The sequence below is a fragment of the Nesoenas mayeri genome (genome assembly GCF_963082525.1).
Source record: "Nesoenas mayeri genome assembly, chromosome: 5".
Classification (NCBI taxonomy): Eukaryota; Metazoa; Chordata; class Aves; order Columbiformes; family Columbidae; genus Nesoenas; species Nesoenas mayeri.
The window spans coordinates 19381243-19406903 of NC_137548.1; the positions used below are offsets into that span (position 1 = coordinate 19381243).

The following is a 25661-nucleotide window of genomic DNA, read 5'->3' on the forward strand; positions in this document are numbered from 1 at the left end:
TATTGCAGTTTTATTTTGCATGCTGTCATTCATGCAGGCTATTTAAAAAATCTTTCTAAAGAAAAATACTAATTGTTGATGGAGGAGTGGGAGGTGTAAGTAAAAAGATACTACAGTGCTCAATAATAATGTGTCAGTTATGACCAAGTTGCTGAAATTCTAATATAACCTTTTTGAAACTACCTGTTTGGGTTGAAATATAAATGTACAAAGTTTGACCACTAAAGACATTTTTAGCTGTTGTGTGAAAATTCCAGGCTTGCTAAATAAAGGCTTGTTATTGCAGAGGTCATCAATTGGATTTGTAACTCCTGGCTTTGTGTAGTTCCTTTTTGCTACAGTAGCTTTATAACAATACAGATGCATCCGAATTTGAAGTAATGCAGAAGGCAAACATGAGAGCACCTAACATTGCAGAATGCACAGCTGCTGGATAAATACAGCACAGCTGTGTTTGCAGGGAGTACACATGGCTAGCAGTAGAAGTTACTGAATGATACCTCAGTGTGATTCATCAAACTTGCCTTTATTCTACAATATTTATTACATGTCAGGAGTATTTTTTTTAATTTGGTCTTTTGTGACATGGACTGGAAGTTAGTCACTTAAGTTTTCCTTGTTATAAATATGTTTCAGAATTAATGGATATTAGCTCAGATATGTACTGAGTTAAAATTAAATCGTTGAGGTAAATGTTCAGTAAAACAATAAATGCAAGCAACAAATTATAACCTGAAGAGCACTCCTAGCACATTCTGAAAATTCCGCTCTAAACTTTCTCCTGCGCTTGCATTGCCAACCTGTCTGCACAGCAAAATAACTGAAAGTCTGAGATTGCCTAATGTCAGTATTAGATGGTTTGGAAATTTCATGTCAGGTCAGCCTCTGGTTAGTGATTTTTTCAATATTTTTTTTTCCATGCCCATAGAATACTTTTCCAAGGGCCTGATGGTGGCATAAAAGTTTGAAGGTGTTTCATATTCAGTGGTACTACATGAAAATGGAGATTAAAATAGCACTGAACTTCTGACTGCAGCTTTCAAAAAGATGAGGAAGTTGGTTTTTCTCATTGCCGCAGCACCAAAGAAAGCGTGTAACTGTGCACAGAGAATGTGTTGGAAAACAGGCCCCAGGGACATGAGCTGAGGTCAGTCAGTCAGAAGTTTCTCTGCCAGGAATAAACCCAGTGCGAGATTCTGCTGGCAGCAGGCAGGGAACTAAAAGCTTCTGTCTGTAGAGCATTCCTTGCGTGCTGCTCTGGGGAGGCAGGATTTGGAGGATCAAAGTGCAGAGTGAGTAATAAAGTGAGGAGTCCCCACGTATCCCTAAATTTTTCAGGGAAACCTGTTGCTATCAGTTGTCATTTATTCTGCAGTTGCACGCAGAAATAAATTATTTACTGTTTGGGACAGGGTTTTTTTTTAATGATTTTTAGGTAGTATCTGTAGAGCATGAGGATTGTGTAGGATGGTAGGACTGCCTCAGGATTGCTAGAAAGGTGCTCATGAAATATGCTTATGGTCACTCTTTGGAGAGGGGTTGCAAAGATGTCACTGAGGAGAAATGCCGAGCTGCCTCCTCTTTCCGGCTGTGCCTGCCTTTCGGTGCTGTGCTGCTTACAAGGGAGCCTGATACAAGATTTTCAACCTAAAGACTTTGTGGTTGTGTTGAATAACATTAAATCTTTAGATATGTATCTAAATGTACAAGTAGTATGTGGCTATTTGTTTATAGCTCTGCCTTTGAGTGTAGAAACAGGTGTGCTAGGAAGATGACTACTTCTGATTCCCCCACCTCGAATAAATGTATATCCTCCTGTTATTCCTGTCTGGTGATTTTAAGAGTCTTCAGAAATCAAATTATGCCTTTTAAAACGTGCTACTAATACGTACCAGCCTAAAAAAAAAAAAAAAAAAAAGTATGTGGGTGTTTTCTTTTTCCTGTCAGGCGGTGCGGCGCTGCCACTAGAGGCGCCCAGGCCGAGCTCCCCACGCCGGCGGCCGCTGACAGTGATGGGAAGAAGCCGAGCTGTCTCCGACCGGCCCGGCCCTCAGGCCCGGCCTGGTGCGGCTGCTGAGGCCCAGGGGCTGCTGTCGCCCAGAGGCTGCTGTCCCGGCGCAGCCCCACGCTGGCAGCGCTGCGGGGCGGGCCCGGAGGCGCTTGGCGGGGCCGGGGGACCCATCGCCTCAGCCCCGCAGTGAGGGCGGTGGTTTTACCACCGTGTGCGAAGCGCTTTCCCTTGAGCGGCAGCCGCAGCGCCCGGCCTCGGTGGAGTGACTGCTCTCAACACGCGTACTTCTGCAGGAAAAAAACCCCACTGTGTTTAAACAGTGTTTCTATTTTGCATCTCCCGCTGAAAAGCAGCGCTAGTAAGAGTGACACTCGAAAGAGGAGAAAGGCAAAGCCTGTGTGTTGTGGAGTTGACAGGAGAGGAGGCGTGATGGTGTTTGCAGAAGGTGGGGAAATGGGTGGCTACCTTTAGGCTGGGATTTATGTAAGTTTTTCACGGAAAAATTAGAAAATAAATGGTTTTCAGAGGTCACATACTCTCTTGGTGAGGCAAAGCGTAACCAGAAACATCATACAGCAGTTTAGCATAAAAATTAATGGTACAGCTAGCTGTAATTCAGGGAAAATAAAAGGAATTGGATTTTAATTGTCTGGTAGGAAATGGCTAAGGTGTGAGCTTTAGTGCCTCCCTTCCTGCCTTTCTTTTTTTTTTTTTTTTTCCCCTTAATCATTTATGGGGCTTGATTTTGTGTTTAATCTAACAGATAGCAGCTGAGGCTGCATGCTGCTCTGAAAAACAAGGCAGATTGCTGGTTTTGCTCTAAGAAAATTGCTTTCTTCAGTATTAGAAATACCTAGGGCAACTCGGACTTTGTAGAAGTATTTCATTTAAATACTGATTCAGTTCAGAAATACTCATTTTAAGACATTGCAGCCATATTTGATTAAGACTCTTTACTCACTTGCGAGTATAAAAAAAAATAATAAAAAAAATCAACTTGCCAAAGATTGGTGTTGTCTGTGGAAAAACCAGAAACTCTGGTGCTTATTTCATTATTTGAATGCATAACAGTGCTGCATTTTGGAGAAGTAGACTGATTATTTAGATTTAGAAGAAATATACATGTTATTTTTCCCATGTTACCATTCCCCTTTCAGTAAAGAGTATTTCTGATTCTTGTATTTATTCTTTTTGCTCCTTACTAGGATTCCAGTGGATGCCCCTTCTGCCTGTCTCTTGGTGGAAAACCTGCTTGTCTTTAATGGATACTGCTGCTGCTGGTTGATCTCTGGAGACTTTACAGCTCCTTCCCTTTTGAGAGGAGACAACTTCTTGCCCCCTCTCGAGGTCCCGGTGGTGGTAGCTTTCTATCAGTAACCATCTGTGAGGGAAAAAGAAGATGCCTCTACCTTTTGGGTTAAAATTGAAACGAACTCGACGTTACACGGTATCCAGCAAGAGCTGCTTGGTGGCTCGTATCCAGCTGCTCAACAATGAGTTTGTGGAGTTCACGCTGTCGGTGGAAAGCACGGGCCAGGAGAGTCTGGAAGCTGTGGCTCAGAGGCTGGAATTGCGAGAGGTAAGTGAACTGCCGAGCAAAGGTGTGATTTTTGTTTCGTGCTACATGACCTGTGTGGTGAATCCTTACCATTTATTCAGTTTATTTATTGAAGGAGCTATCCTGTGTTCTTATTGTTGCTTCTTGATGGGGCCTTGGCTTGCTCCAAATTGCAAAACTGATGTTACAGAGCTAGGGAATGCCCAAGGGGGAGGACATGTGAGAAGTGGCAGTGAATAGAAGCTTACAGCTATGAACAAAGTGACTGTTTTTTTTAAACCTGACAATGCTGAAAATCCTGCTCAAAAAAACACATAAAGCAACAAAAAAAAATTTCTGCCTAGGCAACGTGGTTAAGAATTACTGCAAGACTTGTGACAACTTTTAGCTAAGGATACAAAAGAGGGTGTTACTCGTGTGCGTGGTTTTTTTTTTTAATGGATTAGTGCTGTGAAAAGAACCTAAAGCACAAAATATGATAAGTGTACCACTGACCAACTATTTGTATTACTTTTTCAAATGCCACAAACATGTTTGCAGACACTGTCTTGGAGCAAGCATATAGTAATTTAGATCGAGTGCTGGCCTCATAAGGAAACATCGTTTGCACTAGTTGAATCTGTATATATCTGTGTAACCTGGTTTTTTTTATCCCAAAAATTCCTACGTGCTATTCTGAAAGGTCCTTTTGCAACTGAAATTTACTCTTCTCCTGCACATTTAGTAATGATTCATACATCTCCTGTATTGAGTGAATTACTTCTGAAATGCTGAGAGGTGAAATGTTGTTCATAGAAATCTACATAGATTACCAATGTATGAACCAGTGTCATTGTTTTATAATTTTGTTGAATGCAGGTGGATTTGATTGCAATAGTTGAATTGTCTTGATCCTGTGTAACCTAACGTTTTCCACTAGAGTCTCAAAAGGTTTAGTCCATTTTGTAGTCATTAAACTGTGACAGCATTTTTGGGAGGCAGGAGAGAGAGAGCTTGTAATAAAAGTTCAGTGTTGCTAACATTTTTCTGAAAAAGATGCTTTTGCTTTGTTATGTAGTCTGCCATATAATGGTGTTTTGAATATGGGATTCGAATGCAGGATGAAAACCCTAGATTAGGTAACCAAAAAAAGAGTAATTGTGACAATAATTATCTAAGAATTATGATTTTTTTTTTTAAATGTTATGTTTTCATTGTCAAGCAATGGCAACGGCTTGTAACTTTGCTCAAATACTGAGCAAATAAATTTAGGACTCAGTCCTGCAAACATTTATTACCATATCCAGCGTGCATTACTGCAGGATTTCTCAGTAGGAAATACTATATACAGTCAGGGTTTTTTTCAGAAATACTTTTTGCTTGGAGAATAATAAACAAATGAAATAGTTGTGAATCCATTAATTTCTAAGTGTTTGTTTACTGTGGTTGTTTTCAATCCCAATATGCATTCTTTTAGATTGCCCAGATTTTCTCTTTTTGGGTGTGTTCAGTTCTTTCTTTTTTCTATCTTGCTCCTTCTAGCAAAGAGAGAATCTAACTACTTTTGTAGCCTTAGTATTTACTTAGAACACATCAGGTGTCATATATCTAGAATTCATTTATTATGTTATGAACAGAGTTTGTCAGTTTTATCTATCCACTTTCAGATGCCACTGCTAAGTCAACAGAAGGTAAAGTATTTAACTATATTTGGTTTGCAAAATGCAAAGGCTGTCTTCCTGAACGATGATTGCGAGCTTTTATTGAACTAGTCAAAGCACATTGGAGATTCAAGGTTTTTTTTCCAGATATTCTTCATTATCTCTTTCTTTGTAGCTACTCCTAAAAATCTGAGTATTAAAAAAAAAATAAAAAAGAAAGAGAAAGATGGCAATTCCCTCAATTAAGAGTCATATATCAGACTGAGGGAGTTGACAGTACACTATTGAACTCTGAGCAGATTCCTTCAGTCATGCATTCTTGCATGGATTATTTTGGCAGGAAAATGTGTCGCAATAAAAAGGAATGGAAAGCAGGGATATAAATTACTTTCCAGAGCTTGCATTCAAAAAATGTTGTTCTGCCTTTAAATAGTCAGGTTTGCCAAGTGGATACTGGGTCATTCCTGAGTGCTGGCTTAGTAGATAGTTTTCAGAAAGAAAAATTGGCTCAGGACTTTGTTTAAATCTGCAAAAACAATATTCCTTGATACTATAAAATACTAAGTCCTTTCTATAAGATGTTGCATACTGTAAATGGACTAGGCATCCTTAAAGCATGACTGTGAATTCAAAGTGTCAAATGTGAAAGGGTGACTGTTTGCTTAATACTGAGGATTTAAGCAGTTAGGAAAATGGAGACATCCCTTTCGGATTAGTGTATATGGGCTACGCAGTTATGATGTGCGGTTCTCATGCACATTAGAAACAGTTTATTGCAGGAGGTATGAGGGGAATCTGTCTCTTCACACATTGAATAGTAAAATTCGTAAATGTCTTTTTCTCTCTGGTGTAGTCTCCGGTTACTGAACTCGGGCAGCGAATTGAACAGCTTACTTTTAATGCTGTGCCATCTTTTAAGATATTTGTTTTAACACATCCTTATGTGAACAAGTAGTCTTCAAATTATGCTTTGTGTGGCTGAACATTGGTTTTCTTTTGATTTTTTTCCAATTAGTACTTCTCAGTTTCCAAGTTATATACTACTACAGACACAAAGTTAGGGTTTAGGAATTGTTTTACAGTTTTATTTTTTTAGTCTATGGTAGACTTTACAGAAAAGTGAAATTAATGCATTAAACTAAGATTAATATCTTCTGGTATTCCCAGAAAGTGACTCCTCAGCCATGGTTATGTTATCCAGCTCTCTCAAACTGAGAAATTGGGGAAAGAAGCCAAAGGGAACAAGGAACATAAGTCACTTACCCTTTGTAATGCAGCCTGTCTTTTATCCTGAGAGAGAACTATAACCAAACTTGATTTATGCAAAAAGCTGTATTTGTTGTGGAAAACCGTTCTGGAATTACAAGTTTTGATGAACTGCTGAGAGCTCTGATTGTTAACTAGTTCCAAAAGTATCTGCAACACTGTTCATCTTGCATCTAGGGCATAAGTATATGGATTTAATACTTGGAAATATAGAAATGTCTTTTTGTAACAGTTGATACAGCTAGATATCTATAGGATGTTTGGCAGGAAATGTTACAACTGATTTACCTCTCTTGCTGAATCTTTTATTTCTGTTTTCTGATGTCACTTCTAAACCAGAATGAAGGGGCAAATTCTGCTGCTGTGTACAAGCGGAGTCTGACTTAGCTGCAGATAAAATATGTGGTAGAGATTTGGGCCCAAGTACAAGAACTAATGGGAGGGAACCTCTGTGGAGAGTATGTGTTGTGCATATGCAAGTTCCTGTGTTTGTTTTGGACGTGACTAGGGAAAAAGGAACCAAGGTTATCCGGATCCTGAATAAGTTTGAAGTTCTGAAGCAGTGCCTGTGAAACTTTGCTCTGAATTCAAGTATCACCTCTTGTTTGGAGAAAATACATAAAAATATTTTTATTTCAGTGTGGTTGTTTCTTAAATGTGTGGTTTGCATACATAAAAAATAAGAGCAATTCCAACCGTGTTCTTACATGTATACGTATCAGCAAACATATTGACTGGGAATTAAAAGTTGGGCCATGTCACTAACATAATTGTGTTTATGCCTTGTATCAAAGTCTGACAGCAATTTTAGCTAATGCTCGGAGAAATAAGAGAAGAAGCAGTGCTCATAGGTGAACTGCTATGGTTGCTTCTGTGAACCAAATCTTCCTTAAAATTAGGAAAAATTGTCATGGAGGAATGTATATAAAAATGATCAATTTAAAAGGTGCTACTTCACTGAAAAACCAACTTGACTCCATCTGAAACATATATAAACTATAAGTGTGCTGTAATTGTAAGTTAGGAGCCAAGATAGACTGAAGGACAGAGCAGACAGCCAAAAATCAGTAATTGCCTCAGTGCATTTATTGTAGTTCTTCCTTTTTCTGAAGGAAAAAAGCTGTACATTCAGGTATAGAATTAGCACCTAATCTTATTACATTGAGCACCACAAAATCAAGGTTTTTCCATTAAAGCAATAGTGGTAATTAGGAAGCCTTGCCCCTGATTTCTTAAACTTTTTAAATAACATTAGGTCAGAATTTGAATGTACCACCTGATTGTATTTTTTCACTGTCACAATGTCTTTGAATTGCTCTATAATTTTATACAAATTTTGACAGGTTTTCTTTACTTTTGAAGCAAATGCATTAGTTTATTGTTTAGCATTTTTAGACTACTTTGAAATTTTGCTTTTCCCCATTGTAAAGCAATCCGAATTTAAGTCTCTTCACATTTCTTTTAGTGTCAACGCTCTGTAAGATGTGAGTCAAAAGCAGGTGAGTCCATCTTTCTCAGAGCCTTGGACAGTGGTGCAAAAAAGTAACATGATGTAAAAAAACAAACAATCAAAAAGTATGATTCTGCATTTCTTGGGCACTTTAATTGATAACTGATGTGTTTCTGTGTGAGGTTAAAACATGTTTTGATGGGATATGTCTTCTGTGCACTGTAAAGGTATTGCTCTTTGGCTTGTAAATTAGCCAGTTTACCTTTATCTAATGTACCAATGAGTACAATTTGCCTTGCCTATTAGAGACTGTTTATTCAAAATATTTGAAGGGTGTAGAACACGGTGTATTCTGATTTGTGCAATGTTTTAAGTTGAATAAATTAGAATATGTCAGATTACTTTGCAAAATTTTGATTTTGTTTGTTTATTTCCTATACCTGCTGTTTTGCTATAATCAATACTTGGCAATTGCTTTTTAAATAGCATTTGTGAAACCCACATTGTAGTAGTTAGGAGAAAATAATTGTGTGTGGGGGATATTGGGAAAAAAAGTTTACATTAGGAAAGAATTAAGACTTCAGAGTGACTTCTCTATATTCATATCGCTACTCTGCTAAATACTCCTTCCTGCAGCTGCAATTGAAGGTCTTGTCAGCACTAGAACAACAAAACTAGTCTAAGCAGAAGTAATCTGAAGTGAGTAGCTTCAAGGTGGGGAAAGGGAGGGATTTTCGTGAGGCAAGCCAACGGTCCTCCTTTTTCTGCAGGAGGCGGTGTGTAGAGGCGGCAGCTTCCCACTGGTACATGGCAAGACTCACAGGCTTCTGTTTCCACCACTTCCAGAAAGCTCTGGATCTTGTACACCAGCCAGTCCAGGCTGCTCCAGATACTTTCTCCCCTAGAAAGCAGGAAGATGTGTGGAGGAGTTTGACTGCTGTGATAAAGAGTTCAGTTTCTGGAGAATTTTCAGGGCCTCTTGTCTCCTTCTGTAGTTCTTAATATTGGAGATAGAGTAAAGCTTTCACTTGGTATCTGACAGCCGTGCGTAGTACAGGATTATTGACCCCGTTCTCCTACATGCAGCTTGTTTAAGCTGTGATATCCTGATAGCAGAAGCTGTTTTGTATCCAAGCATACAATAAACCTAGACGCAGTGGAGCCCTTGGGCTAACTGGGATTTTGTAAGTCCATCTGCAGAGCTTATCCTTGTATAATGAGGAGGTGTTTTCAGCACTCTGTTCAGGAAAGCCTTATGGCTTGTTTTATTTGTATGTACCAGTGTAAAAAAGGAAAAGCCTGAAAATATATTTTGATGGCATTATTCTGTAAACCCGGTTCTTTTTTTCTTTTTTTTTAAATGTCTTGCCTCACATTTTCGGATGTTGGTCCCTCAGGTGACTGTGCCCTAGAGGCAGGTAGCAAACTGCTTTAATTAGAGGGCATGGTATTAACAACCAGAAAACAGTTCTCTTTTCCAGTCTATTTGTAACCTGTGAGATACTCTGTAAGATTTATAATATAGGATATGGAAATTAGCTGGGAAATATATAATTAAATACATAAGTTAAAAGTAAACTTTGAACACTGCTATGCCTCAAGGGAATGTGTGGTAAAGTCTATTTGTCCTCCCTTCCTCCATCTACTAAAAGTGGTTGGTTGGTTGATTTTTTTCCCTTTAGTCTGAAGCTTTCTATAGAATGTTAGGGGTTTTGTGTTGTGTTTTTTTTGTTTGTTTGTTTGATTGATTTATGTTTGTTTGTTGTAAAGATGGCAGTACTAGTGCTTTCTCAAAATCCTGGGGAACATAACTTTTTATTTATATTAGCAAAAAATGAAGGCATAGTCATGTTTGGGGATCATAATAGATGCTGTTAATCTCAGGTGAGAAGATAACACACATCTGATATCTGCTATATGCATTTGCCATTTTTATTTATTTTCTAGATAGTGTAAATTGTGACCAAAATAGACCCTGAGATTCTATATTAAAATGTTTTTGTGTACTGCTAATCAAAACAACTGATATATACGAGTTAGGTTTAGATTAGTGCTGAAGCAGAATTACATTAGAGATGAGGTTGATCCATATTAAGGAAAACAAAATGAAGTGCATCAATTAGTTGTAACTAACTAATATCAGGCGGTTGACACAGGGAAGGACTATCTCATAGATTCAATTTCAAATTATAAAACAGATGAGGAACAGCAAAGTATCCTCAATAGATGTAGAAACTGATGAGAATGTTAAGATTTTATGATCAGTTTTTAATGGGTTTGTAACAGATAACACTTTAAAAAAAAAAAAAATTGTTATTTAATTTACAGCCAATAATTTCCCAGTAAGCTGTTTCTCTTTGTCAGCACCAATTCCATAATAATGTAGAATCAGATAGTAGTTTAAGTCGGAAGGGACCTCTGAGGGTTGAGCGATCCTGCCCTCTGCTCCAAAAGGCTGGTTTGGAGTGGGTGGCTCAGGGATTCCTGGGTGAGTTAAAGTGCCTCCAAGGATACAGATTTTACACCTTTTTTTGGCTACATGTTCCAGTGTCTGCCTAGTTGTCTTGTGAATTTTTTTCTGATCTAATTGGAATTTCCCACATTGCAGCTTGTGCCCAGTGCTTCTCATACTTGCAGTGAGCACTTCCAAGAAGAGTCTGGCTCTGTCTTCTCTAAACCCTGCTGTTAGGCAGCTGAAGCCCACAGTAAGATTTTACTTTAGTCTCTTCTCAGGACTGCTCAGCCCCACTTCTCTGACTCTCATCATACATCATGTCAAAAGACAGAATATAGTCACCCACGATAATGTAGTTTTTGTGGCACTCATAGCTGAGGGAGCTCCTCAGCTTAGTTTAGGAAGCCTGGTTGACTTCATGGATGAAGTCACTCCCACAGACTTGTGAGCTGGAATGCTGTACTGGGCTTTTGGTACTTCTGTGTTCCTGATAACTTTTGAACATTTATGCAAAAATGCTTGCTATTCCTGCCCACAATGACAGGAAGCAGCTAGGTAGAAAGCAACTGTGCAGAAATCATATGTTCTTTTTATTTCTATTTGATTTTCTTCAAAAGGGTTTGGCCATTAATAAGCCACTAAAATAAATGAACCTTAAAGTAGCGTTAATCTTAACAGCTTAACATATTTTAAGAATTATATCACAACGTGCTTTTTAGAACTGGGTGTTGTCCTGAGCTACTAATAATAAAATGTTTTAGCAATGAATAAAATTGGATTCTATTTTAATCAGTGTGAATATTCTGGAGTGCATAGGCTCCTCTGAAAATTCACAGGATCAAATTCTGCCCTTGAAGTCAAGTGAAAGGTTTGCATACAAGTCAGAAGACAAGCTTTGGTTCACAGTGTTTTGCTTGGCTTTCCATTTGATTTTCAATAGTCCAGATTGGAGGAGCTTGAAAGGGAAAATACCGTGGCAGAAAAATCTTGTTTAAAGATATACTGGATTCCAGAGAGTATTTTAAAACATGGAAACATTTTTCTTAGTCTGTTGTGCCAGTAACTACTCAGTTCTATGCGTAGGCAAGAAAAAGTGGTCAGCGATTTAAAGAAACACAGCAGTGCAAGTGATCATCATGTCTTAAAAATAGGCTATACAACTGGTTTGGACTTCAGGCTGTAGAACCAGATGTATATTACATCAGAGAGTTTGAAACAGTTGTGGCGTTAACACAAGTTTGTGCTCTTTCTCTGCATACATTTCTGTTGCACGTCTGTGCTGCTTTGAGGCTTAAATACACGAAGGCTGCGGATGAAAGTTATTCAGACAGTTGCTTAGAAATTTTTGCACACGTTTTTAGTTTGTTTCTAAAAGTATTTCTGTGGTATCTTTTGTAGAAGGCTTTCAGCCTTTCTGGAGTGCTTCCATAGCTGTTACCCTTTGGTTATTGTCTCTGCCCTGGCTGCTGCTCCCCCAGCAGGTTGTGGTTCAGCATTTCAGATCGTGCCCAGCCTGGGGGCTGGAGGGTTGGCCCAGCACAGTGGGTTTGCTTTTCTGAGCTCTTCGTAGCAACTGAGATCAAGTAGCTCATGGCATATAGTTCAACTTTAACTGTTATTTTCGTTTTTTGGTCCTCTAGTTTACTTACCGTCTTGCATTATGTATACATTACATTTGTAACGCTTGGAAGTGACGGGATGTCAGCATCACAGTCTGACTTTGGCTCCTGTCACTGTGCACGTGGTGGTAAAAGTCTTGTCATGAAAGAGAAATACACCTTTTTACAGGCATTCCTTTTATTCAGTTGGCTCAAAGGATTGAGGAGCAGTCATTTGATACATTTTGTCCTTTTCCATGTGTGTTTTGCAGTGAACATACAATTTCTTTCTTAATGGAGCTTGTATGGTACTACTGTTGTAATTCTTAACATCTTATGGAATCTTAAGGTAATGTCTTCTCAATATCCTCGTGGGTTAGTGGAGGTTACCACATGCTCTCTCTCACAGTTGGGGGATTGAAGCACAGAAATAAAAGCAAATGTTGCCTAAGGTAAAAGCAAACTGTGCCTGGACTTAGAAATTTAGAAAATGGTGTTGTTTATAGTGTTTGTATTCAAAGCCATATTTTCTTTGGCCTTATGACTTCTTAAATTTGGTTCTTGGTTTTCAGAATTCAGAAGTGAAGAACACAGTGTCCACCTGTGAAAAATTTGGGCTTGAAGATTCAGTTTACAAGAGAACTGTGTTTGTGATGTAGGAACACAGTCTGTTTCTCTGTGGTGATTTTTAAACTTTCCGAACTATGAAACTATTTTGCATATGTCAGCATTCTACTTTCCCTCCAGATATCTTCTGCTATACAAAAAACCTGCTTTTTTTCTTCTATGAACAGTTTTAATTCAATTTAATTTTTGCATTACAGCCTACCTTTTGATCAAATAGGACCAGCGTTATCTTAGTTTGCAGAAAGGATCTCAGTTAAGGTTTAAATGGACAGACTTTATCTTAACATTTTCTTTTATCTTCTGAATACTGATTTTGCGATTACATGGTAACAATAATTTTAATTTGGAGGTTTTGGATTTTTTTTTTTTTTTAACAATGGGAGAAAAGACCATCACCAAAAATCCACCAACAATCACTGAAATCCATGTTGATGCTACTTTAGAGAGGGGCAAAGAAATACATTTTGCCAGTATGCAACATCAAAGGAACATTATACCCTAGAATTGTCTCTAATTTCCCAGTTTTGCAAATTTCCTAGAGAAAATGCTTTTATGGCATAGAAGGTATTATTAATTTAATGTGCCCCAAGTTACTTGCTGTTCTGTGCTGATAGGGAGCATTGACTCCAGTGCTATCAGTGCAGTCTGAAGCGCAGCACACTGATGCGGGCTGTGGTCGTGACGTGTGGTCAGCCTGTTGGAACTGTAAGGGCAGCCAGAATCCCATCAAGGTAGACTCTTCATCCTCTTTAGAATACAAACTAAGAAGTATATATGTGAATTTTCAGATGTATATACAGGTCAGTTTTCACAGAAAAGTACCAAAGTGGCCTTTCTCTACTACCAGATGTTGCTCGCCAATGAATTTCAAATCTCTGCTCCAAAGTATCCAAGTGCAGGAGCTTCTAAGAAAACAACTGTAAATACTTTGTTTGCTAGGTAGACAATTTTTCCAAATCTAATTCACAGAAATTAGTGAAAAAAATCATTATGATAAATAGTTCTTTCTTTTGTAAAACTTGATCCTTAGTGGTTTTATTTTGTGTAAGTTTAAAACATCTGAGAATATATAAAGAAAAGTGTTGGATTAAAGCTGTTGGTATTTCTACCATTTCTACATACAATAATGTGTATGTAGCAAGGACTTGAAGAATTTCCATGTACATGTGTACAGAGGTAGTTTGTAACATTCCCTTATCTCCCTCCTCAGTTAAAAACCATGCAATTATGATTTCTAGTTTGGGTATGATAATGACATGAATACTTTTTCACTCCACATCTGTTTGTTGGCCCAGAACTGAATAAGTCCTGCAGGAGTGGATTTTAATAAGTTTAAATGTAGTGGAGAAATTTAAGTTTGAACAATTGGCTCTGTGGTGTGGATTTAGAACTATACTGTGGAGTGACAGAAAAATATTCTGGTCCAAACTCTTTCTCAGAGGTGATCTAATCAAAGTGATATTGTGTTGCTCAAGATGTATCCAGTGGCATTTTGACATTCTTGGGATGGACAACCCTCAGCCCCTTGGGGTGATCTGTTCAGTGCACACTGGGGTTTGTATTTTGGCTTGGTCAGGAGTTGCCTGCTCAGGCAAGGTCGCTTGTGGTTGTACTGGCTCCTGTTCTTGCTGCTGGGATGAGCCATATGTGCGCTTTAATGAGCTTGGCTTGGGTTGCCCAGCTGTCCTGTGCTCTTTTGTCCCTCAGCATCCCCTGTGAACCTGCCTGCCCGTTGCCCGGAGAAGCCATACTTGGTGTTCCTGCTGCCCAGTGTCATTTTCTATTTGCCTTCCCCACTTTCCTTAGTTTTCCTGTTGCACAGAAATGTGTGTGAGTTGCCACAACATGGACAGGGACTGTTTGCAAATCAAGAGTAGGTTTGGTACTGTTTTAGTTGAGGAACCTTATGTATGTGGATTATTTATCTGGAAGTAATGCCTGCTTTTGATATTAAAAGTTCTCTTCTGTTCTCTAAGTTTTCAATAACCCATAACCTTAGTGTTTTAAAACCTTTATTTCTAAGTAGCAGGTCTTTCATATAATATATTTTATCCAATATTACAATATTAACTTTTTCTCATCATTTAAATGCCTCTTTTTCAGATTACATATTTCAGTCTGTGGTATTATAATAAGCAGAATCAGCGCAGATGGGTAGATTTGGACAAGCCTCTGAAAAAGCAGCTGGACAAATATGCCTTGGAGCCAACTGTGTACTTTGGAGTAGTGTTCTATGTGCCTACGGTTTCTCAGCTTCAGCAGGAAATTACCAGGTGAACTTCATACATGTGCCTATGACTTCGCTTTCAGCATTCTGAAATGTATGGTTTATTTAGAATTGTCTGGTTTCCCCTCTTCCACTGCTACTTTAGGTAGAATTTATGTTCAAACTGTGTATTTCTTTTGCTTTTGAATATTTAAGATATGTGATAAACTAAGCAAACAACTAACTTTTTGGTGATCTTGGGAATCTGTTCAAACCTCTTTTCAATAACAGGCATACTTGCATGGTCACACGTTTGTCTCTTCTTTTGCTTTGAAGAACCATATGTTGCTTTCAGGGACGTCCATCCTTCACAAAGCACATGCAGATTTTGTTGAGCTGTGCTTTCCTTTATTTTGCTTTCAGGACTTTCTGTACTTTCAGTACAATACATCAGCAACTACAGGCTGTGTTTCAGCTTGTGATTTTCTGTGTATCACTGGGCAATGAAGATGGACATGAATTGTGATGTGAATTAGGGGAACAACACACAAGGGGTGCTGACTGCAGGGGAAAAGTAAAATTGAGCACATATACTAGCCAGTTATTCCTATGGGCCTATACATTGACTCCTAGTGTCTTAATGTATATAGTTGTTCTGATTTAATTATTATTTTTAACAGGCAAATGAGTACAAAACCAGTAACTGGATTACAAGCATATATTTGTTACTTCAGAAATATGTGCTTGCATTAGTTAACCCATTTAAGCTGGTAACTTCAAGTTGGCTGTGCTTTGAGTATGGAGTTGAGCCACATAATTGCTCAGAGGTCCTTTGAGCTTCCTTTATTCTGTGGTTACATGAAATTGTCTTTATATACTGTGCCAGTATCTGTGTTTTTATATACGTTGCCAGACACCTTTCACATAAATTGTGGTGTGAAAGGTTGTCGGGGAAATGGGCCTCTTGGTGCAGTCACTGGTGCTGTAATGTGTTGCTCAATGCTTGGCAGCTTTAGTTTTTGGTTTATGTATAATTTCTCTAAAGTTATTTTCTTTCTGAAAACTCTGAAGCTTGGGGCTTTTTAGCAGCAATTTCACTGGCTTAAAAAGTCATTCTAGTGGTCCTTTTTCCCTTTTCCCTTCTCCCAATCTTCTGTTCAGATTCTGTGCCAGTTGATGTAATAGGATGCATTAGAGTAAGATAAATGTCATGGTGTTGCACTGAATAGCTGAATTGCCTGAAAAACCTTTAACATTCTTCTCTGGCATTTATTTAAAGAATATGGTGTTTATGCCGGAGTTTTAACAGCAATTTTGCAGTGTGCTGCCACATAGAAGGCAGGAATTTACGTGACAACATTTATACTCAAGTTCTAGAAGACAGTACTTGCTTTGATGTATGATAGTGAAAGTCTGGATTAGTTTCAGAAATCTGTGGAATTTTTCATGCCTTTTCAATATAAATGAGATTGAGCATGTTTAAGCAAATTATATGTTTAATGTATACCACGAAATGGAAATGTCATAGACAAAGGAGATGGTACTTGCAGTATCACGAGGTAGTATGAAAATTCTTCATCTATATGTTTACTTTTACTAGAAGTTCTATGGAAAGAGCTTATGTTCTACTGTTTGACTGGGGAGATTTATTTCCCCAAAGGCTTTAATATGTGGTGGCTCTTTCATTTTTCTTTTTTTAAGGCCTGGGTTTAGTCCCAGCTGTCCTAGTGGCATACTGCTTTTTTTTGTAGTAGGATCCAGAAAGAGTCTAAAAAATATTTATAAAATGGCACTGTATTTAATTTCTTAGGACATTACATAGTAAGGGAAGAGAGCAGTCTTTTAGACTGATGAAAATTTGTGCAGAGTTCATCAGACCTTTCTAATCACTGAATGAGTTGCAGCACATTTCCATGTTCTGAGTAATAAAGCCTTACTTCACAAGAGTTAATGTGCAATATGAGGAAGTTAAGAAGCCTTTAAAACTAGGCTTTTAGAAGACAAATATCCTTCTTTGTAAAGTCTGTGTAATTATAATGATATTTTTGAGTTTTGAGGTGTTTTGGGCTCAAGACAGGATGTTCCATAGATGACTGAAAGGGGCAGAAGAATGCAAGAAAATAGTGGTTCAGACTGCAGACAAACGGTACAGCCAGTAGTGGTTGCATATACAAGAGATGAACCAGGAAAATGTCAGATTAAAGGAAAAGAAATGGTGTTTTGAAAGTGAGAACAAAATGTACTCAGAAGTCATAATGCAGAAATGAAGGTCACTATTGTGATTGAAGGGATGTGCAATTTTAGATCTGTTGCAAGAGAATGCAGCAATACAGCAGCAGTGTATTGAACATTGTAAAGAGGAGATAATAAAAATATTAAGGAAGAGGTAAAAAAAAATTAGAAGGGTATAGTAATAGGTAGAAATTGTGGATATTCTTTAAGAAGTAGTAGTACTTGATCCTGAAGTGATACGTGAAAGCTGAGGGAGCAGTTAACAAAGACCATGAAATAATGGGTCTGAATGATGAGGAAGACTACTCTACTCACACACTGGGGAATGCAGGGAGGAATAGGAAATGCCAGCATATTCATCTTCACTCTCTTTAAATTAAGAAGCCCATGTTAACTTTTTTTCCCGTGTAGGTATCAGTATTATTTGCAATTGAAGAAAGATATCTTGGAGGGCAACATTCCTTGCACACTGGAACAAGCAATACATCTGGCTGGTTTAGCTGTTCAGGGTAAGTAATGCAATTGTGCCAATTAGCTAATGTTGAATTAGAAACTTTGGTGACATATTTTTCTATCACATGTTTTCTGTTTATTGTTCGAAGACTCCATTCAGTAAGTTATGAAAGGCTTGCTCCTTACAACTTCGTCACATATGCTGAGGAGGGGGAACAGTCGGGTCAGTGGCCCTGAACTTGCTAGTATTTTGGTGCAGTCCTCAGAGATGTACCTGGGTATCCAAATATATTTTCAGGAGTTGAGTTTGAATTAGACATCGAAGTCACTTTGTGGCAAAGGCTTTAGTCATCTGCTTACATTGACAGACCTTTCATCTGTTTCTGTTAATTAAGACTGTTTTCTGACACCATAAACAAGAGAGACATGTTTTAATGAATAAGCAAATTTGAATATACAGTAGTAGTTGTTTGTCCACTTTTTCTCCCAAATATCCTAACACCTAAAATTATTTCAAGTTATCAGGCAAGTCTGTTATAAATTCCTGTGTTCAAAAATCCCAAAGACCCAGTTCTGTGATGCCCACATGAAAATGACTTCTTTGTTTTTTCTAGCTGGGATCACATGGGGTAGAATATACACCACAGAACCACCAATCCTATGTCTGTCTGCACTGATCAGGCCTGGTGTTCCCTGCTAACGTGCTTGTTTGATCTTAAATCTCTGAAAGTTTTTTAAAGGCAACAGCTTTGTTTAGCATGTTTATAGATTGCTTCACAGGGAATGCCACTCTAGTATATCTAACAGGAATTGTAAATCTGCCAAAAGCGAAAGGGACTAAAAAAATCATTAGCAGTAGATAAAACTTTTTTTTTTTTTTAATTATGTCTGTTGATAGCATCATGTTAAAGATGATGATTATGCTTTTTGAAAATGTGGTTACCAGTGAAGTAGGTTGAATTATATTAGTGCCTTGTTTATATAACAGTGAATCTGTTTAATCCAAGCCAGGATTTAATGCTCTTCAACTGAAAAAATCGTGCTTTGTTATTTTCGTGTCTTTGGACAGTGTAAATTTCTCTCTGCTCAGTCAGTTGTTTATAGAAATCTTCCAATATAATCCTCTTTCCAGATGGAAAATATTTATCCTTTTAGCTTTCACATTCCATTTTCAGTCTTGTGTAAGAGAGAAACTGTATGTGTTGATAACACAGTGAAAAAACAACTCAGAAAAAATGCAGGTTCTAAATTAATGTGCTCTGATGACTGAAGTAGCTTATACCAGGTAGGTTAGTTAATTTTAGCTGGGAACAAACAGAAGCAGTTGTTTGCTGTTTTGAATGAACTGGTTTCAAGAATGATCTGCATTTGAAATAATTGCAATAGGCTAATTCCAAAAACTGCTTTATCTCAAGTGCTGTGGCGGTATAGTGTGTCACAAGCTCTCCCCTTTCATCATAAATAACTTGCGTATTAATTGTCAATGCTTAATACAAATTTTGTTCCTAAATGTCTCTAAAATTATACTACTATGGACAAGAATATGTGGTAATGTAAATAGGTTCTGTACACTTGGGAATTGTGTTTATGTATTTGGGAGCAGCTGTTCTGTACAGACTGCTGTTCCACAGTTTCTCCTCTGAGATTGGTGCATAACTTGGCCAGTTCAGACCATTTCATTTCTCTTTGAAACTTTGGCCAGTTTTTACCTGGAAACAGAAAAAGAGGCAAATTCTTTGGGATGCTCTTTGTCATGACGCAAAATCAAAACTGTTATTAAAATCAAAACTTTCATTAAGTCCCTTTTGAGCATGCCCTTGAGTCCAGGACGGTTTCTGGGTGCCCTTGCTGCGTGTGTGGGTGCAGGGAGCAGAAGGAGCTGATGCCCAGGCTGCTCCAGGTGCCCCAGGTGCTCTGAGCAGCATTTGAGTCCAGCTGCAGGTTCGAGCTGTCAGCCGGTGCTGAGCTGCACGTCTTTCAGTGTCTGACAGGAGGGAGCAAAGAAGACGGAGCCAGACTTTTCACAAATCGCAACACAGGAAATTTCATCTGAACAAAATAGAAGTTTTTTGCTGTACGAGTGGTGAGACTGTTACAGGTTGCCCAGCGAAACTGTAAAGTCTCCATCCTCTGTATTCCACACATGACTGGAGAAGGCTCCGAGACAATCGGCTGTAGCTGATCCTGCTTGGGACTGGGGGGAGACACAGATGCCCCTTCCAACCTCCACCATTCTGTGATTAACAAAACCAAACAAATAAAAACCTGAGGAACTTAGGAGCTTGCAGCCACACTCTAATTGTTTTATTATTTCTTCTCCTTCTCTGTCCACAAGGAATGTTGCGATTTTTTCTGAACAAGGTAAAAAGATGGGATGTGTTTTTACTTTTTCTCTTCACAAACACAGCTGGTTAGTTTGTTCCATTGTTTTACTTTCATATAATAGTTCAACAGGATGGAGATTTGCTACTTGGAAATCCTGCTCCAGTTAACTGGGTATCAAATCATTTTGTTACAAGTGTGTTTGAATCCAAGTTTTTTTTTTATTATTTTTTAGCTGATTTTGGAGACTATGATCAGTATGAATCTCAGGAGTTTCTACAAAGATTTGCTTTGTTTCCAGTGGTAAGTACTTTCTTTTGACTGAGAAATTTAAATTCTTAAATAGATAAATTTATATTTAAATCTTTCTTTAGATCGGTAAATGCAAATAATTATTAAAGACTCCATGATCCATCTAGTTTACTTCTCCCTAGATTGTCAAAAGCAGTAAAGGTTTTATTTGAGACTGGAATGAGATGTGATACTTCGTATTACACAGAAGCAAAGTTGTTGCAAGATTTTTTCGATTTTGTTGTATATTACACAGAAAAGAAGTTTGTGATTGGTATAGGAAAGTGAGTAAAATCACTTCAAAACAGTGTGCTTTTTGGTTTTGTTTGTGTGCGTATTACAGCATCTGAGCTCCAAGACTAGAGTGGAGGGTTGATTTGTCTGTATAAAAAAAACTGTGACCATTGAATTTTGTAGAGTTTTTTGTATTTCATTCTATAAATGCTATCTTACATTAAGGGTTGGCTACAAGAAGAAAAAATATTGGAAGAAGCAACACAAAAAGTTGCCTTGCTACATCAGAAGTACAGGTAACATTTCTAAAACTCTTTATTGCTTAATTTTGTTGTGGTTGCTTCAGTAGCTCAGGAATTTGGGAATTTCAGGAAACAGTTGAACTAATTTCACCTCTCATTTAAATGAGTTTTGCACTGATATATCTGCACTGAAGTTACAAGTTTTTGCTGAATGAAAGTGAGAAGAGAACAGAATGACAGTTAAAATAAATGACAGGATACTGCTTGAAAATTAAGAGTACAGGACACAACTAAATAGTGTGATTTCACCTATGTGATGTTTCTGAAACTTTTTTATATGAAGTTGTGGCCCCAGTAAGGATGTTTCTTGATAAACAACATTGGCAGATACTGAGGGCAGTAGAAATATGGAGACAGTCACTGTGCTAGAATACTTATTGTCTTCAGTAAATGGCAGCCAAGGTGCAGTAGTCCAAGACAAAGGCAAGTTAAGTTCTCTCTCAGTTAATCAGTGAAAAATGTTTGTGAGTATGCGAGTAATACTAATTATTTTTATTGCTTGAAAACAACAGTTTGAAAGTTTCAAATCCATTTATCTTTGAAATACTTTCATAACAGGATTGCGTAGTTAAGGTTCAGCAGCAAAGAAAGCTTAATCTTCATGACATTATGAAAAAGTAAAGAAACAGAGATTGATGATTGAAAAAAGTAATGAGAGACATAAGAAAGAGCATGACAGGACTTTGCATATAGAGATAATGTCTTTTACGAGAGAAGTCATGTAGGTAGGGAAGCACAGACTTTTAATCCCTGTACCACTGCTGCAAGTCTGAGAAAACTGTCTTTGCCAGTTGGTCTAACGAAAAAAAACCTTTTCCCTACAGATCTTGTCCCTCTCTTGTTTTCAAGCTGTTACAGTTAAAACTCTGTCAGCATTTAGAAAATGAGCCTCACTTTCCTGAAATATGAAGTGTCAAAGTTCATATTGGTCCTAAACATGCGTACTGCAATAGGACAAATTCAGGTCTTGAACATGTGTGCCAGAATAATAATTCTGATAGAGTGAGAAAATAGGGTGACAAAGGTGGATATGAAGAAGGATGTGATGACTGGCTGCCATTAGCAGACATTATTATTTTAACTGGTCTTTGTTGCTGTTTATCCTGAGAGATGCCTGAGAGAAAGAAGTTACTAGAATCCAAGTATGAAGGCTGAGACAAATTTATCAGCCATTGATACTGATGAAAACAGCATGATCTGATGGTTGTCTGGATGTCTTTGGTTGCTTTTCAAGCTTTGACAGTGTCAGTCAGAGTAAAACAAAGATGCTTTTTTCTTACTGACAGTGCTATGTGATCATTGTTTTCATTTGTAGAGGCCTTATTCCTCCTGATGCAGAAATGTTATATATGCAAGAAGTAGAGAGAATGGAGGGCTATGGTGAAGAGACCTATCCTGCAAAGGTAAACAGGGCTTTGATCTTTGTCTCAGTTCCTCTATTTCCCCTATGTAAAAAGGGTTCCTTCCTGCCAAAAATAAATAAAACCCCCAAACCACACCACCCTTTTTCTCCCCTAGAATTGTAAAAGTAATTGCTGCTTATGTAACTTTGCTTTCAAAGACTTTTTTCTGTATTTGCATAATTTTTTGCAACTTTTTACAGGACAGCCAAGGAAGTGACATATTCATTGGAGCATGTCTTGATGGTATCTTTGTCAAACACAAAAATGGTCGTCCTCCCGTTGTATTTAGGTTAGTATTGTTCTTTCTTAAAATATCTTTGCGCACTTCACATTTTTTGTGTGTTCCTCGCTAGCAGGAATGACTGTTAGGTATCGTGTATTTATTCTTTTGATAAGCCTGAACATACTTGTAGTAGTCATGCTACAGTGAATACCATGGGAATTTTTCAATGTATTGACTGCAAGATGAATCCTTTTAAAGCCAGATTAATTCTAAGTGGTGAGCATTTAATATACTGTTACAAAACATTTAGTGAGTCAAAAATGTAGCATTTCTCTGCACATAGAACACCTTCAGTCCTGAAATGGGCACATCAATTTACTTAGAAATATTCAATTATAAAATTATCCATGAGTTCCTTTTGTATATTACATATAAAAGAAATAGAGGAGAGTCACATGATAACACTTGTTTCATTATTTTTGATTTATACATTTTTTTAGTTTATTATTTAATGTTCTGATGGTTGAATTGTAGACATAGGTGTGTCTGCAACTCGCTTAACAGTTAAAATTCAGTCTTTATGTGAAATGTCCTGGTTCCTACTGACTTCAAGAGGGGTTTCTCTGGCATCTTCAGACAGAATTTGGAATAAATTTCAAAAAATACAAATAAAGATTTTTTTTAAAATTAATCTTAGTAGTCTGTATTTATTGCTAGAGCAAGAAAGGCTTTATTCTTAGTGAACTTTAATCTTCTAGCATTGAATTTTGGCCTGAATATTAAGTCTTGAAATTGTATGGCCCAACACCAACAGTTACTGAAACTTGTGGTGAATTTCTGGGCTTAGAGAAAGTAGCAACTGTGGTTCTTTCTCTTAGTGGTTTCGTTTAATAGAATTTTTAAATTCAGTACCGTTAACTGTCCTTCACAAAAATCTCTATTTCTGCTGCTGACAGGAAAGCTGATGACAAATTCTTTTTAACTGTGTAGAGTGGTACAAGTGCCCCACTCTGCTTTCTTGCAGAATGAAGCAACTTTCCAAGCATGTAAGGGAGAGGAAAAAATCTTTGTCTGTGCATTTCGCATAAGGCAAAATGTCTTTTTATCTGTTAGAGAGTTACTCCTTAAGATAGCGTGAGTGACTTTATGCATGTTATTTTTTTGCTATATCATGGTTCCAGCTGTTTGAAAACCAAAGTTCCTTTTTAAAATCAGAAGTGTTTGGAAATATTTAATATTGAGACCCAAAGAATTGTGGATGCAGTCTTGTAAACATAAGGAAAAAGTTGCACATTGGAGGGCATCAGAAGGTATTTGTATTCCAAGTCCAGTATCCAGTTTCTGCTCTATTGCTTATTTGTTGCATGACTATGGGCAGTTCTACCAGGGATAGATACATTGTGGTCTTTGGGTGGCAAAAAAGGATAGGCAGATGACCCATGCATACAAATTACAAAGGCTGTGTAATGTTCATATCGGTTCAAGTAATTTTGTAACTGCATCCATAAATGCCAGTGAACTAAGACCTTAAATTTCAGAGATCTTTCTTCTACATCACACTGGTGACGTTGTTTCTCTGCCTCATGCGTATGATGGTGAAGTAGCTATAGGACACGCTATCAGCCACATCTATATAATGAAAATGGAAGTAGCATAAATACTTGTAGAGAGAATCTTGTCTCTAGATCATGCTTTTTCCGTGTGTTTATGCACTGCAGAATATTCTTTTAATATATCAACAATATAGACTTCATTTATACTAACATAATACTAATGGATCAAGCTACATTTATATTTAACAGGAAACTGAATAAATATAAGGTATTATATTTCTTGCAATCTAACTTCTACTTTTTCTCATCTGTCAATATGCAGGAGAGTTCTAGAAAATATGTATAATCATGTCTTAATGGCTTTGTTTAGTGTAGATTCCCCCCACCCCAAAAGTGTGGTTTCCTTTCAAGTAGTCAGAACTTTATAATTTACTGATAACTAAATTTGACTTTAAAAACCGAATAAATAAACAAAAAACAACCAAAAAATGCCCCACATATGACAGAATTTGAAGTGGAAGACAAGTAGTAAACTTATTACTGTACATTTTGTGCATCCTGTAAAGAGTTAGTCATGTACATATTTCCTTTCAGCAGTTATTTAATGATGCTCTGCAACTTGTTCAGATAGACTGATGAACTTTTTATTTATCCATATTCTTGGTGGTGGCTCTGTTCTTCAGTTGCATTTTCTGTGGTTTGAAGATCAGAGCTTGCCAGTCATGTTCTGTCCTTTCTGTCTGTAGGTGGCACGATATTGCCAACATGTCCCACAACAAATCCTTTTTCACATTAGAGCTGGCAAACAAAGAAGAGACGATCCAATTCCAAACTGTGAGTAGATCTTTACTTTTGTTTTTTCACTAATAAATAAAAACACAAATTAAGACTACTAATTTAACACAAAGTATAAAAGCTACTTTTAATATATTTAGCCACTTTGAACTGTATGAGTGAGTCAAAAGTAACAATACTGTCTCTGGCTGGCTTTCTACAGGAAGGCATTAAAAATCTAACTGGTTATGTTTAGTACATTGACAGGTTTGTTTGAGGTGGTCATAAAAACTTTCATCCATTCCAGTAAAATTTCTGGCATGTTTTTTTGACTTTTAAATCAGTGGTGTTTAAAGATAAATATTGTCTTAGAACTTTGCTGGAATGGGCAATGGCATTCCATGAATAATTAATTTTATGTAGCATCTACCAGTTGCCTTTGTCAAGAAGACAGCTCTTGACAGTCTTGCAGTATTATATATATATATATATGTGTGTGTGTGTGTATATATATATATATATATGTGTGTACATATATATATATATGCACGTTGCAAATTGTGTTAGTATTATAGCTGATAAGAGTGTCTTCAACAAAAAGCTTCTACTTTCAACTTTCATCAATCTAATACAATTGTTAGGATAGAGTGCGTGTTTGGGCCCACGAAGTATAGTTTTAAGGCAAACCTCTTGACAGTAATGAAATTAAATTAAGACAAAATCAGTCAATGCTAATTTAATATTAAAAATTTTAATGATTTGTCTGAAAACAAGTGATGGGTATATGTATTTGGCCTAATATGCAAATTTTTGTTTTATTTTTTGGCAGGAAGATATGGAAACAGCAAAATATGTGTGGAGGATGTGTGTGGCTAGACATAAATTTTACAGACTAAATAAATGCAGCCTGTAAGTAGAATACATCAGCGCAACTCTTGGTGCCCTTGAAGCTTCTGTGGGGAAGTGAAATCTTTTATAACCTCTGTAATGTCTTCACTGTCATTTTTAGAAGGTAGTAATTAATGACTTGGGCCTTTTTTCTTAATCTTTCTTGAGAAAATAT

General features: G+C 37.3%; 1 protein-coding gene across 1 annotated transcript in view; it reads left to right on the forward strand.

The window, feature by feature from the left end:
• Positions 1-3410: 3410 nt before the first annotated feature.
• Positions 3411-25661, forward strand: part of PTPN21 (protein tyrosine phosphatase non-receptor type 21) — a gene marked incomplete at both ends in the record, with an annotated part of 36884 nt that continues 14633 nt past the window's right edge. The window contains 9 exons of the mRNA XM_080345195.1: positions 3411-3590; positions 14709-14878; positions 17455-17552; positions 20054-20121; positions 20569-20639; positions 21961-22048; positions 22249-22337; positions 24571-24658; positions 25428-25507. Coding sequence (XP_080201321.1) covers positions 3411-3590; positions 14709-14878; positions 17455-17552; positions 20054-20121; positions 20569-20639; positions 21961-22048; positions 22249-22337; positions 24571-24658; positions 25428-25507 — 932 coding nt within the window. The remainder of the gene's footprint in view (positions 3591-14708; positions 14879-17454; positions 17553-20053; positions 20122-20568; positions 20640-21960; positions 22049-22248; positions 22338-24570; positions 24659-25427; positions 25508-25661) is intronic.